At 48.8% G+C, this 14,268-nt stretch overlaps 1 protein-coding gene across 1 annotated transcript; it reads right to left on the bottom strand.

Annotated features, from left to right (window-relative positions):
• Positions 1–252: 252 nt before the first annotated feature.
• Positions 253–12,694, bottom strand: LOC119458479 (sulfotransferase ssu-1). The gene is made up of 4 exons (XM_037720320.2): positions 12,502–12,694; positions 6,727–6,879; positions 5,505–5,892; positions 253–525 (listed from the first exon to the last, which is right to left on the bottom strand). The coding sequence occupies exons 1-4, from the start codon at positions 12,675–12,677 to the stop codon at positions 292–294; spliced, it is 951 nt and encodes a 316-aa protein (XP_037576248.1). The 5' UTR covers positions 12,678–12,694; the 3' UTR covers positions 253–291.
• Positions 12,695–14,268: the final 1,574 nt, after the last annotated feature.

Here is a 14,268-nt window from a genome sequence, read left to right on the forward strand (position 1 = left end):
CCAGTGCTGCTGCATGTCCAAGTTTATACAGCTGATAAAGCTACTATCATTACTCCGTATAGGTCTCTACAAATTGGCTATCGCAATTGATGCTTCGCCTTTCAGGTGAAACTGCGACAACTTTTGATACGCAACGACGCTCAGAAAATACTGGGGCCAGCTTCAAGCCTTTCGAAACCCAATCACGTTCACGAACCACACAGCGCGAATGACTAAAAAAAAAAAAAAACCCCAGCAGAAACAGAATGAAAACACCACGATGTTTATTGCGCCTGCGATAGCTGTTATACTTCATCGGGGAATATCGATGTCCTTCCACAAGTCCATGACGTCACTTCCGGCAGTCTTGATTCTGATGCGCTCCAGCAGGCGCTGCACCTGCACCGGGGAGAAGTGTCCCTTCCAGTCGCCCACGGAGCCCTTGCGGACAAACTCGCCGGTCATCGGCCTGCGGACCAGCTCTTCCACGCTCGGGCCGTTCGGTGCCACTTGGGAGTCTTGGGACTTGACGCTTGCCGCTTTGTGCTGAAAAATGGTTAAAAAAGTAATAAAAAGTACGTTCGCTTTCTTATATCCTGATCTATTCAGAAACTTTCTCGGTGCAACTTATTATACAGATCTGATAGAGTCGGAATTCTGTATAAATTGTACATTGATATAGCAAAATAGCGGATATAACGAAGTAAATCTAGAATGTTTCTCGCAGATATCAGCACTATAAGAAATATCGGCTAATTACGGACATCGGGTATAAAAGGCATTTTCATATGGGAAACTTCCTGCTTTGAGCTAAAACAGTTATGAAAGCAAGAAAAAAAAAACAAGTTGACATCGCATACCCTGTAACTTTCGCAATGTGATTTACTGCAAATATGTGATACAGTAGAACTTCGATATAAATTTACCACAAAAACAATAAACTATTCGATATAACGACTGTTTCTCGCCGATATCATCCCATTATAAATATGTGCTTATTACGACTTTCGGGTCTAGCGAATATATTGTGTCGCACGCGATTTCATTGTAACGAGTTTCGACTGTAGCGACAAAGTGGAATCTATGCATGGGTGCATGAAAACGGTACACTTCAAGTATCGCCACTACGACAAGGATTTTTCACCTAGTTCCCATGTTTTGCACCTCCAGCTTGTCACTCTATCTACTCATCGCCACGCCGAGCATTCAAAGCTTTTTTACAGCGTAAGCAGTTACGGGCTCATTCTAATGGCCGTTTCGGTTCGCGATGATGCCGCCGCCGGCGTTTGGCCGTAACCGCTATTGCCGGAAATGCGAAATAAAGTACCCGCTCTCCGCCGGGAGCGGGTACGCCCGCTGCGTGGGAGTCGGATACTTTACCACTGAGCCACGCAGGCGCTTTGCAGAAGGGTGTGCAGAAGAAGGGGGCATATAATGGGCAAGGTTAGGTTAGAGGAAGTGAAAGGTCCCACTGGGTTTAGTGTTCCCTCTGACCACTATGGCCTGCAAGTCATCATTCATTAACCCTTTTCCTCCCCGTCCTTTTTCCCCAGTGTAGAGTAGCAGGCCAGAGCAAGTTACAGCTGAGGCCGACCTCTCTGCCTTTCTGTAAATAAATTTCTCTCTCTCTCACGCAGGCGCTTGCTATCTACCGCATCGAGTACAGGGCCGGCAAGGAAAACGCCAACGCGGACGCACTCAGCCGCTTGCCTGTGCCGATACCAGACGCTTGTAAGTCGGGCACCTTACCAGAATATGTGCTGTCTTCAGAGAACCTTGACAGCTCGTTCGTGCCAGCGGGTGCCATACGGGCACTGGCGAACGCAGATGAAGACCTCAGCGCTGTGCAGCACTTTATACTTAATGGATGGCCTAAGCGCTTGTCACTGTGTCACAATCACCTTCAACCTTATTTTTGCAAGAGACTGGAGCTGTCAAGCGTAGAAGGCCTGCTCTACTAGGGTCATCGCATCGTCGTACCCCGCAAAGCTCGAGTCTCTATGCTCGCTGAGCTACATCGGTCACACGGGTGCATGTGCGATGAAAAGACTCGGACTCAGCTCGGACGCTGTTCTGGTGGCCTGGGTTGGATGGTGAGATCGAAAGCCTTGCACGTTCGTGCATCTCTTGTGTACAAGCGCAGCCAATGTCTCATCACCAGGCTCCTATCTGTTGGCCAGAAACGGGGACCAAGTGGGCACGGCTTCACATTGACTATGCCGGACCAATAGAGGGGCGCATGCTGTTGATAGTCGTCGACTCCCCTACCAAGTGGATCGAGGCACATCCCGTCAGGTTGGCGACCAAAGAAGTCACAATCGCGCGGCTTCGCGAATTGTTCGCTCGTTTTGGCTTTCCGCAAACAGTTGTATCAGATAACGAGCCTCAGTTTGCAAGTCAGCAGTTTTCCCAGTTCATGACTGCCAACAACATAACTCATCTACGCAGTGCGCCGTACCACCCACAACCTAATCGTGTCGCAGAGCGCTCGGTCCGCACAATAAAGGATGGCCTTCTCAAGCACTCGATGGTGAACGATCTCGAAACAAAACTAGCACGAGTGCTGCTAGGCTATCGACGTACCGCACTACCGTGCGGCAAGTCTCCATCAAAAATGCTACTGAACTACCAAATTCGTTCACGCATGGATGCTTGTGTCCCTTCTCTACCTCGAAGTTACTCGCAGCCTCCCAGATTCCAGCCCGGGGACCAGGTGTGGGTGCGCAACTTTGGCCAAGGGAGGCGTTGGCGTCCAGGCATCGTCAAAAGCACTGAGGGTTCACGGCTGGTAACGGTCGACACTCCAGATGGCCTAGCCAGGCGTCACTTGGACCAAATTTTCCGTCGCGCGCCTGTGTCACCCGTGGCCCCAAAAGCGAAGGCTCCCGACACGCTTGAACCCAGCCCGGACAACAAGAATCGACAGACGTAAACGCGAGAAGGCCGGTCCAGTCCGGCTACTCCAGAACCAACTGGCGCCGTGCCTGGTCCTTCGCCTCCAACATCCCTTCCAGCCGAACAGGCTCCCTGTTCCCCAAGTCCACCGGTCTTACGGAGGTCTACCCGACAACGAAGACCCGTGCAAAGACTGCAGTTTTAAGAGAGGGAGAAGTGATATGAAGTGTTCGGCTAACACGTGTCAAACATGATTGATTCTCTTGTGTTACGTCATAGGCAAGTAGCCTATATATATATATATATATATATATATATATATATATATATATATATATATATATAGTTGGTTCTCTGAAATAGAGGTGGTCGTGCGTTAGCTCCTGGGCCGTCTCCGTTACTCTGTCACCCGCTACAACACTATCAGGCAGCAGAAATATGCCCTTTACACGCGCCGTATAGGCAGGCGCGCAGGCGCAGACGACCCGAGCCTCCGCCAGTATGTATGGTGGCGCCATCTAGTTAAAGTGCCTGCAACCGCCGCGCGCAGGCGCAGACGACGGGATGCGATTCAGACGAGGCGCGCAATCAAAGCTATCTCGATGCTAGATGCGCGCCACGTATTCTGGGTACCTCTTCGGTACAAGTTATGACGTCTCCTCGCACGCTACGAACCGTTGCTGAAGAAGCGAATCGTAGAGCTACGTGCGCGGCTACAACCAGGCATCATCGGGCTCAGCAGACTGCTTTGCATAGAGCCTTACAAGCCGCAGCTCGCCGTCGACGCCGGGCGGACAGTTCAGATCGTTCTCGTCAAAATCGAGGCGAGGACACTGCCGCGAAGACCCTGTTGTGCGTGGTGCCGAAATTGGAGCTACTCTTGCGTCGTTCAACCAGCTTACGCGGTGACTGTGCTGCGTGTGCCGCGCAGGTCTGTGACATTTTTTTATTGCGATAGCAATTATATGGACACTCAAAAGCAGATTTCTGCCGTCGGCGTCGCCGTCGCCGTCGCCGTGAGGTTCCGTATGACGTCATTTGGAGAAGAAATCGTCGCCGCGCGCCGAACGCTGTATGTGCGAGTGAAAGGGCGCGAGGGGCGCGTCTTTCACGGGGAGTGAACGCACGGCGAAGAAACGCGCGTTCTGCGCCGTGCTCGCTTAAGGGCTGCAGAAGTAGGCGTCTCTGTTCTCCTTCACAATCACCATGTATGTAGAGCAAACGCGCCTTCTTCCGACGAGCGAGAGGCCGTGGGGGAGGGGGAGGGAAGGGAGGCGACGTTTAGCTGCGGCACGCAGTGCCTATTTATATCAGAGGCTCCGGCAACAGTCACCAACGCCGCACGCATTTTGAGCGAACGCGGGCAAAACGCCGATGGTGTCGACAACAGTTCTGCGTGTTGCCGATGCTGCTGCATGTCCAAGTTCATACAGCTGATAAAGTTAATATCATTACTCCGTATAGCTCTCTACAAGTTTGCTATCGCAATTGATGCTTCGCCTTTCAGGTGAAACTGCGACAACTTTTTAACTCCTTCACAATTTCCTTTACTCAACAGGTTCAGCACACCTCCTAGACTGTGGTTATACATCCTCTAGACGCTATAACATGAAATATATATATATATATATATATATATATATATATATATATATATATACATATATATATTCGCGTCATTGCCGTACAGAGATGTTTAAATAGTTATTTTGTCCGCGTGTAACAGTGGAACGTTTTATCTGGCCATGTACGATTTTTAACGCCTTTCAGATATTGACAACCACTGATTTTGCTTGTATGTTGCACTCCCCGCTCCTGCGAGGGCATTTTGCAGTTTGTTGAAATAAAATTTAAAAAAAACATACAGTACGACAGTTCAAACAACACAGTGGCAGAAAAACAAAGCAACCGTCTGTTACTTTCTTATACGGAGGCAGGGGCGCGGCGTGCACACAAGTAAAACACAGGAGCCCTACAACGCAAGAAATATATCAAAATCTTAAACCCGTGATTAGACTTTGAAAAAGTACTTTATGAGCCTAACAAGATTTAGTATTTCTCTTTCAGTGTCCCTTTAAGCGACTATATTGCCACGTTGTAGTGACGGTGAAGAATATAACTGTCAAATTTCACAGTTATAACTAGCGGGTTTAAACCGCTAGTTATGGATTTAACTGTTTAATTGGGCGAGCTTGTGTCAAGCAACCGACACACAAAGCATAACGATTGCGGTGAGCATAGTCGTCAGTCCTCGAAATCTGGTCTACGGGTCAAGGGCTTCGGCTCTCTATACGTGACTCATCGTACATGCCAGCGTAATCGCTTGTGCTTGCGTACGTTCCCGAATGTACTACACCGCTATTTGCGTCGCGTACGCAACCTGATTAGAAAATATTCTTCCGCTTTAACATCGGCGACAACGTTCGAAAAAGTTCCGATACAAACACGACGCTCGGCGTGCGTCTTGCGCCAAGCGATAGGTAACTTTGCAACATTTAACTGTTAGCCGGTGAAAAACGGTCATCGGAAGAAAGATGAAGAACGTACGCGGGTCAATATACATGCGCGTGTATTCATTGTTCGGGTTATGCTTGACGGCGCGAAAGCGCACGCTAACCCTACACCCGTACCTCGTCTCTGGCGGCGAAGTCGCACGAGTTGAAGATTTTCTTCATGTTGCCCAGCGCCGCGGCCTCGAGGATGCGCTCGACTAGCGCCGGTTCCTTGCGCAACCTGGCGGCGTACTCGTCGCCCAGGAAGCCGGCGATCTTGACCACGGCGGCCGCGGTGTCCCTCTTGAGTTCCTCGTAGGTCAGGAAAAGGACGTTGGGGTCCGAACGATGGGCGTACCACGACAGCAGGTGGTCGAAGTAGTCGCCGAACTCGACGTCGCCCGTGATGAACAGCTCGAAGAACTCGTCGAAGGTGCCCTGTTCGAAGCAGTACCCCGGCAGGTGCTTGGTGTGGTAGTAGTAGGAGACGCAGCAGTCGAACGGGTTGCGCGTGATGTACAGGTACCTGCGCCAGGTGTAAATGTATACATGTATATATGCACAGTCGGCGGCAAGCGCTTGGGGACCACTCTATTTGAGATGAGGTTTAATTTCTGTGTAGTTTGGGAGAATAAATATATAGCCAGCAAAACCATCAACATTGCACTGTTCGCATTATACACAGATGGAAAACTGAATACTAGGCTGCGTGGCCCATGCTGTGGAAATTTTCATCTTGTTCACAGATTTCGTGGTCCGTAAACTATGGATCCCAGCCGTAGAGTATACGATCGCAGCACCTGTGCCAGCGGTATAAGCAGAAATATAAGAGATGAGGTTAGCCGAAAACTCATAAATTGTCACTGCTTCATATAGATCACTTGCACGAACCTTTTTAAGGTGCTGCAGTATACCCTATATGACAACAGTTCAACTGTTGCGACAATATCGAGCGTACTAACTGAACACAACAGCGTGAATACACTAGAAGAATGCAATTCGATTCCATCGCTAAGGGTCAAGTTGAGAAGACTGAGAAATTATAGTAAGGTATAAACCAAGTCGTAGACGGCAAGCTGGTGGTCGGACCACTCGCGGGTAAGACCTCCGCACTGACTGGCCATAGGGAAAATATTAGAAGTGTTCAAAAGGGCTTTCTGCACACTCTTTGCAAGAATTGCAAAGGGAACGTGGTTAGCCGGCAGGCTAGTACATTATGTCACAGATATCTGTTTCGCGTCATATCGCGGTTCTATGTCGCAACCGCGGTGTATGTCCACAACACTCTCGCGCATTCTCAGCAACTCCATGACGTCGCAGTCACGTGCTATGGCTATGCACGAGTTGCAAGGCTACGTACTTGGCCTGCGGCGAGTACGGCTGCCTGTCGAACGGCAAGTGCGTCTTGATGGCGCCCGGCTTGCTCCTCAGGACGGATCGCTCTGCACCGCGCATCTCCAGGAAGGGCGTGTTGTCCCAGAACTGCTCGCGGTTCCGGGGAGGAACAGCGCCACTGCGAAAACAGTACATCACACTCGTCGTTAGCCGTATGTTTAGTTGAAGACAGACCGGCCCACTCTGCGTAGAAACTACTCAGCATTCATTCGCTAACTCACCGAAGAACGAAAAGAAATCATAACTTCGAGTACAAAGGGTTCGGACACCGTTAGAGGGTGCACGCGACTTCCGTTCTGCGCCGCCAACGTTTGATTAAGGAGCACAGCTCAGGCCAAGTGCCTATTAGCTCTTGAAGCCGACCCTTATGCACTTAGCTTCTTTGCTATTTAAGTGCAACATAGCGCGAATCTCGACCGGCACATTGCAGGCACCATCTCTCCACTCTAGCAGCCCGTATCCATCTCCTGCCGAATCTTGAGAAGAAAAATTGTCGTCCACCTGACAGTATCACGAAGGCACAACATTTTCTTTGTACAACTTTGCTGTAATCTCAGATGCACGAAAATCTTTATGGTTGCTAATTGTATCTCCTTTAGAATAGAATAGATAGAATATATAGATGTATGGATGGATGGATAGAAAGATAGATAAATAGATAGATAGATAGATAGATACACCCATAGATAGGTAGACATAGATAGATAGATAGGACACTCATAGATAGGTAGACAAGATAGATAGATAGATAGATAGATAGATTGATAGATAGATAGATAGATAGATAGATAGATAGATATCCCTAGAAATTGCGTGTAGTACCCTAAGAATGCTAACGCATTAAAACATTTTGAAATCGGTACAAGCGCTCTTTTCTCTGAGGTTTTTGTTTGCCATTGTCTAACTGTTTGGTTCATAAGAACTCAGCAACGACCTATTGTTCATCAACTCGGCGTCTCGAAGGAACGCAACACACGACGAATTCTATTCGTGATCGCTTCACGGGCCCTTCCCGGAACACTACGTCTTGGAAGTCCACGTATGAAAGAGCCCACATCTGCAAGGTATGAAGTTAACTGCTTTCCTTCCTGATCGAGCTGCGGGCACAACCACAGGGAGTGTTCCACATCAGCAATCTCACCACGCGTTTGGTGGACCAATCGTGCTGATAGCGCTAAGGAATGCTCATGCGAAAAAACTGCTGGCCAAGCATGCCCAGAAAACCCCCACCTGTTGTAACGCCATTGCCAATGACTTAACAGTAAAAAATCCGTTGGTCTAACCTTTTCAGTGTAGGATACAACAAGCCGTGTACTGCATTGTGGAGTTCAGCGTGCCGAAGCTGCACAGTATGGGGGATGCACCAGAGGGTAGCTCCGAATTAATTTTGACCACCTGGAGTTCTTTGGCCTGAAGCAAAAGCATGGTACACGAGTGCTTTCGCATGCCGTTCATATCGAACTGTGGCCGCAGGGCTCGGGAATCGCACCCTTGACCTCGTGCTCAGCAAAAGAACGCCATAGCAACAGATCAACAGAGCCAGGATTTTTAAAAAAGCGTCTGAAGTAACATTGCGACACCAGACGACGACGTTATAGAGATAAAACTTTCTGGATCGATGCAACCATTGGATGTGACTGAAAATAATTTTAACATATGACACACAACACCGCACTTTTACTTTCATTACAGGAAAGACTGCAAGAAATGTGAAACTGTGTACCTCTAGGCGACTTTATAAACAATTATTTCACAAGAGCGTTACGTAGAGCCACGCTTGCCCTTGCGTGCGCAGCCGACGTTTGCGTATATAACTCGTCATGTTACGCCGTGAAGAAGAGGTAAGAGCCCATGTCCTTAGCATAGGTACGCAGCCTCCTTTGCAGCAAAGACGTCAGGCGACAGCAGCCCCAGCACGTTTAATATCAGTAAATTATGAGTGAAGGTGCGTCTCCTGATATGGCCCGTTACCAGTGCACCGCCAAAAAAAAGGGAAAAAGAAAAAAAGGAAGAGACGATTTCTTCTTGATCAATGGATGCGTGTTATAAATAATGTCTTCTAGTTGACGTCTCCGCGACGGATGTCCGGATGTAAGTAGATGACGTTACGAAGGCGGCAGGGGGGGGGGGGGGCGCTGCATCATCCGACCCATGTCCGAAGCGCGACCCGGTACACTTGGGAGGTTTTCCGCCGCGAAGCCCCGAGAAATATTAGAGAACAGTGGGTGATATATTCAAGTTAATTGTACGTCGTTTCGTCAGTCGCCGGTTCACACTGTACACATGAGTTTCTCTTTGGGTGTTGCTGCCCTCGTGCCTGTCGATTTTCAGTGTAGAAAACCGCGGCATGCCTACCCAAGCGTCATAATGCGAGAAAATTTATTGTAAGAACAGAAAACAAAGTAGGCGAAGTTATAAGAAGGCAGGCGACACAAACCACGCAAACCTAGTGAATAGCAGATACGAAAGTCAGGGAACCTAGAGCAACTCGACTACTGTGTCACAGTAACCCGATGTGGTGTACTGGACACTATCAATTTCCGCCATATTGTGGAATTCGCCATCTTGTCAGCTATGATTGGCCTTCAAGGCTGCTATGGCATCTCTGACTGGCTCCCTCAAAACACTGCCATTGCAGAGTTTGACAATAGGGCACAAGCACTTTCCTTAATTCGCAAGTGCGCTTCTCTGCACTGCCAATTTGCCTAACTAATAGCAGGCATCGCTTCATCGTTCAAATGAGGACGATGTGCTAGCTGCACATACCGGGGCTTGTATGTCGCATGATTTCTTCACGAGAACCACGTATACATGACAAAGGAAAACTGTGCTCGTACACGCTGTTTGCATAAGCGACTACGCCGTCACTAGTTGGGCAAGGTACATTCGCGGAAAAGCTAGCCTTACCTTCCTTCCTACTTATGTCAAAACAGGTCCATCTGCGAAGGCAGGGGAAGCTTGTTAACGTTCTTTGTTAATAAACGAAGAACTCTCTACTACCATTCTTGCCAGCTGCAGAGAGGACGTGCTCGGAGGCGTTAATGCTGCTGGGCGCACATTACCGTCTTTATAACCGGCATTATGTCCAGTAGAAGGGAAACCTGTGCTTGCCACCACTGAAAGGGGTCCAAGTCGTCATTTACTTCCGGCACCGAGCGATATGCCAACACCTGGCTTGGCGCTTCGTCGTTTCCGCGGAAAACGAGTACTTCCGTTTTAACAGCGGAGCTGTTTAAGCTCTTGGTTAGGCCACGTATCGCGAAAAAAAAAAAAAAAGCATCTAAAAAACTGCGCCTGGCGATGACTTCATCGCGCGTTGCCTAGCAACCACCTCGCGGGCGGCGTGTGCTTCGCATCCTCTCCGTGCCGTTCACATGTTGCCTTGACATGGGGCGTTAAGGAGAGGGAAGGAGAGCATACGCGCTATACTCGGGAGAGAGAGACACAAAATGAGAGCGAGAGAGAGACAGAGAAAAAAATTGTAGCAGCACCAACGAGGCAACGTGCAGAGCTGCTGCCGACGCCGTCCGCGTTTCCCCGCTTCGCTTTCGCGCCGAAAGCGCGCGGTGTCCGTGACTGCAGCCGGCGCCTCTGGCGGCGACTCGGCAGGTTTCGACCAGCCACGCCCCGGCTAGTGTGGAGGCACAGCTTCGCCGTGACGACACCGGGGAGATAAAGCTCAGAGCCGCAGCGACGGCGGCAGAACTCTCGTTGACTCTGTGGCGAGTACAACTAGCCTTGACATGGGACGACCAAAGAAGATCCGGACACCCGAAAAAGAAGCCGCTCATCTTGAAGTGCGTCGCGCGGCCGAGCGAGAATCTGCGCGTCGGCGGCGAGCCGATTTGGAATACCGTGCCTAGCGGCACTTAGCATTTCCTAGCAAAACTTAGACAAGCCTAGTAAAACCAGAAAGAAGCTAGATCGATCACGAGCTCCGCTGTTTACTCTAGCCTTGCATCACTAGTCATCTCCACAAAATGGACCCGTTCTTGAAGCTACAAGTGCCATCAAACATTTCCCGCTCTGAGGCGACAGTCTTGTGCCCCCTCTGGCTCGGGGTGGCATTTACAAAGGCCTACTGATTCTGCATTGGAATTGGGGATACGCCCATGTGCGACTCTTGTGGAACCAGAGAAACAATTGAACATGTCTTATGTCTCTGTCCCCAGTTCGACGTCGAGTGTGAAGCTCTCCGGACAGCATTGAACCGACTGGACTCTCGACCATTTTCTGAAATGAAGATCCTTGGACCATGGCTGTATGCGTCGATGGCACAGAAAGCCATGAAAGCCTTGTTGCACTATCTCAAGTCGACAGGTCTTGGCGACCGTCTGTAGACTTCGTGCGAAGTTTCTTTGTGCGCGAAACTGTGCTCTCTCTATTTCTTTCTCTCTCTTTTCATCCCTATACCCCCTTTCCCCAGTGCAGGGTAGCAAACCGGACGTGCGTCGGGTTAACCTCCCTGACTTTCCTCTCTTCTAGTTCTCTCTCTGCACCACTAGTGCAAGCTGCCCACATTTTTTTTCCTTCGAGGTGCATGGGACCTGTTTACGAAAACGAAACTAAAGGTTCTCGCAGATTTTGCCGCAAGTGCAGCGTAAATGTGTGGGTGCAGTCGGAATTCGTTCCCTTCCTTGCTGTTGAGAGAAGCACGGGCGTCAATGCCGGTGCTTACCCGATTTTGGTCATGTGAGCTTAGCCGCTACTTCGCGATCAATAAATTTAGCCACGATTAAAGCTTTCATTGATTAATCGTAAGGCTAATCAATCCAACACCCAGTCCTGGCAAATATAAAATAAAATTCAGCCTAAGGACACAAAGCGGATTTAAGTTATTCAAGTACCAAAATATACACATAGTATATAGGTAAATAGTAAACAGGCCTGCGTGCCATTATGTTGCCTAATACAATGTTTGCATTGATCAAACTACAGACGCACAGTACCCACAAATAAACTAGACCTACCGGTGACGGGCGGAGTGCGGCGACTGTATATCATCGCGAAAGAGCTGGCGCAAAGTTTCACATAGCTTGTCGAATGATTCCACAACGCCACACTGTTCCCACACTGTCTTCACGGAATCTTGGTTAACGCCGGCATCATGCAAACATCGCAAATGTCCCGCGTAATTATTTTGGCTTATCTTATAAATGTGTAGAGGCTGGCATAGTCATGCGTTGAATTAATAAAGGAGAATGCTGCACAGCCGCTTTCAAGCGAAGGTTCATCTATGATGACGCAAACACAAGGCCGCCGTAATGGGCCCTTTCATGAATTCCTCTGGCACTCGAGGTTACTTATCGAGTTTAATAAAAACGCTACATTGGAGCAATAAATCAAAGACGTAATTTATTAAGGTGTAGTCTGCTGGTGACGCTCAAAGAAAACTTCTGCTTTTTTATTATTGTATTTAATATAGTATGGTAACTCCTTTCTTTCTACAAGTGCTAAAGTACAAGAGCATCCCACATGCAATTATGCATACCACAAGAGTCCACATTGTGATACTTTCGTTCATAAGATAACGAAGATGATGTGCATGGTGCACAATGACACAAGCTGGCACATTAGATTTTCGTACTTTCACATGCCAACTGTATACGTGCCTCTTGCCTGTTCCCGCACGTATTTCCGATACGCAAACACGCCTACACACACACGAACACACATCATGCAAATAATGCTGAAATAAATCCGACGACTCGGGCGCCATCGCTTCTCTCGTGTGTAATACCTGTATATGTTGTAGACGAGGTACTGCAGCCAGGTGGTTCCGCACTTGGGGTAGCTGACGATGAACACGTCGTCTGGCAGCGGCTGGTAGGCGAGCGCCGAGCGGACGCACTGCTCGGGGAAATAGTGGCTCCAGAGCATGCCCTCGATCACCCGAGTCGGCGGGCGCGCCGACATCTGCACAAAGAGGGAGAAAACTAAACTTGTAGCAGAGGTTGAGCAATATTTGATCGAAATTCCGCGGCTCATGGTGGTAAAACCACAATCTCATTATGAAGCACACAGTAGCGGAGCACTCCCGATTAATTTCGGCTACCTGGGGTTTCCTTTAATGTGCACCTAATGCACGGTACACGAGCATTTTAATGCGAAGAATCCTTTGCTTACTTTATGCACTTAGATCAGTAGACCGTAAAAGGATATAAGGTCGCTTAGCGCAAACGAGGAACGACCGAAAGGGACAAAGGGAGCGCCATTCTTGTCGCTCCCTTTGACCCCTTCCGTCCATCCTCGTTTGCGTTAAGCGACCATAAATCTTTTTATGGTCTACCGATCAATATGAACCGACTAGCCAAGCAACATGTACTTCAGGCACTTTGATTCTGTCTGTATATCTATTTGGCCTCCTACGTCATCGTGATGCCGTCGTGGTCATTTAACTTGTTATATATCAGGACATGCATCACATGACATGCGTGGCATAACATGAATAACATTGCATGACATGAGATGCGTGACACAAATGGCGTGGCATGTGTAACCTGACCTGGCCATTTAGGCCTGCGCGATGCTAGCGTAGCCATTCCCTTTACCTAGATAAATATCAAAATACCATGCAGGACATGAATGAGATGCACGATACGACATGGCATGGATGACGTGACATGCACAACATGAATGCCAGAATGCAAACATGCATGATATGACATGAATGTCATGACGTCATTTCATGACTGATATGGCATGCCACGGTCTGTGTGACATGCATGACATGATGTCTTGCTTCATGTGGTCACACGGAGGCTCGTGCAACACGCACAACTGCTTAGTTTAAACAAATACGCCTGCCCATCTGGTATTTCTGAATAAGCCCGAACGATGCTGGAAGGCAAGGCGCCTGCAAAACGCTTCGCATACGACAGATTCTGTCCAATCAGTTATGCGGAATCCCGCAAGTTGGAGGGAGTATCATGAAAGGGAAAAATTGTCATCCACCCGAATGTAGCACGAAGCCACGAAACATCGACCATAACATCGATTCCCATGGGATCTGCGCAGTTCCTTTGAATCGAAATGCAGGCCACCACGACCAGGACCGAACCCGCAACCTCAGCAGTGCAACGCCGTAGCCACTATGCTACCGCGGCGGGTGAAGTTGAAGTCGAAGAATCAAACTGCGCCGCAAAAGTGTAAGCTCAGAATAGTCATCGTCACAATATGTACCTGTATAAATCAGTTTTGAGTGATGAAGTGTGCTTTCAAAGCTCTTCGTCAATTTCGTGGCAGCATGCCCATTATTAGAAGAGAACACAGAGGGCAAAGTTTCATTTATTATTATTTTTTCTCGCGTCAAAACTCTAGCGCAGGTACGCCTGTGCGACGTCATGGAACTCGCAGTATGTTGCGTCTCAGTAGAAGTTCTTGAAACTATAGTCGAGTTCAGTCTTCGGTCCCTTTAGAATACAACGTCAGGATGGGGTTGGTGCAGGAACTTATTTGCCGCGTCGCATCCGTCTCTACTTTGCACGTCTTTTCTGGTTTACTAAGC

The sequence above is a fragment of the Dermacentor silvarum genome, chromosome 7, assembly GCF_013339745.2.
Source record: "Dermacentor silvarum isolate Dsil-2018 chromosome 7, BIME_Dsil_1.4, whole genome shotgun sequence".
NCBI lineage: Eukaryota > Metazoa > Arthropoda > Arachnida > Ixodida > Ixodidae > Dermacentor > Dermacentor silvarum.

What these genes read in the sequence shown, in the direction of transcription:
- LOC119458479 (XM_037720320.2), bottom strand. Translation starts at nt 12,677, where the DNA reads ATGTCGGCGCGCCCGCCGACTCGGGTGATCGAGGGCATGCTCTGGAGC. An exon ending in CCGTACTCGCCGCAGGCCAA is followed by an intron (nt 5,893 to 6,726) that starts GTACGTAGCCTT and finishes CACCTGGCGCAG; the next exon opens with GTACCTGTACATCACGCGCA. An exon ending in ACTTCGCCGCCAGAGACGAG is followed by an intron (nt 526 to 5,504) that starts GTACGGGTGTAG and finishes ACCATTTTTCAG; the next exon opens with CACAAAGCGGCAAGCGTCAA.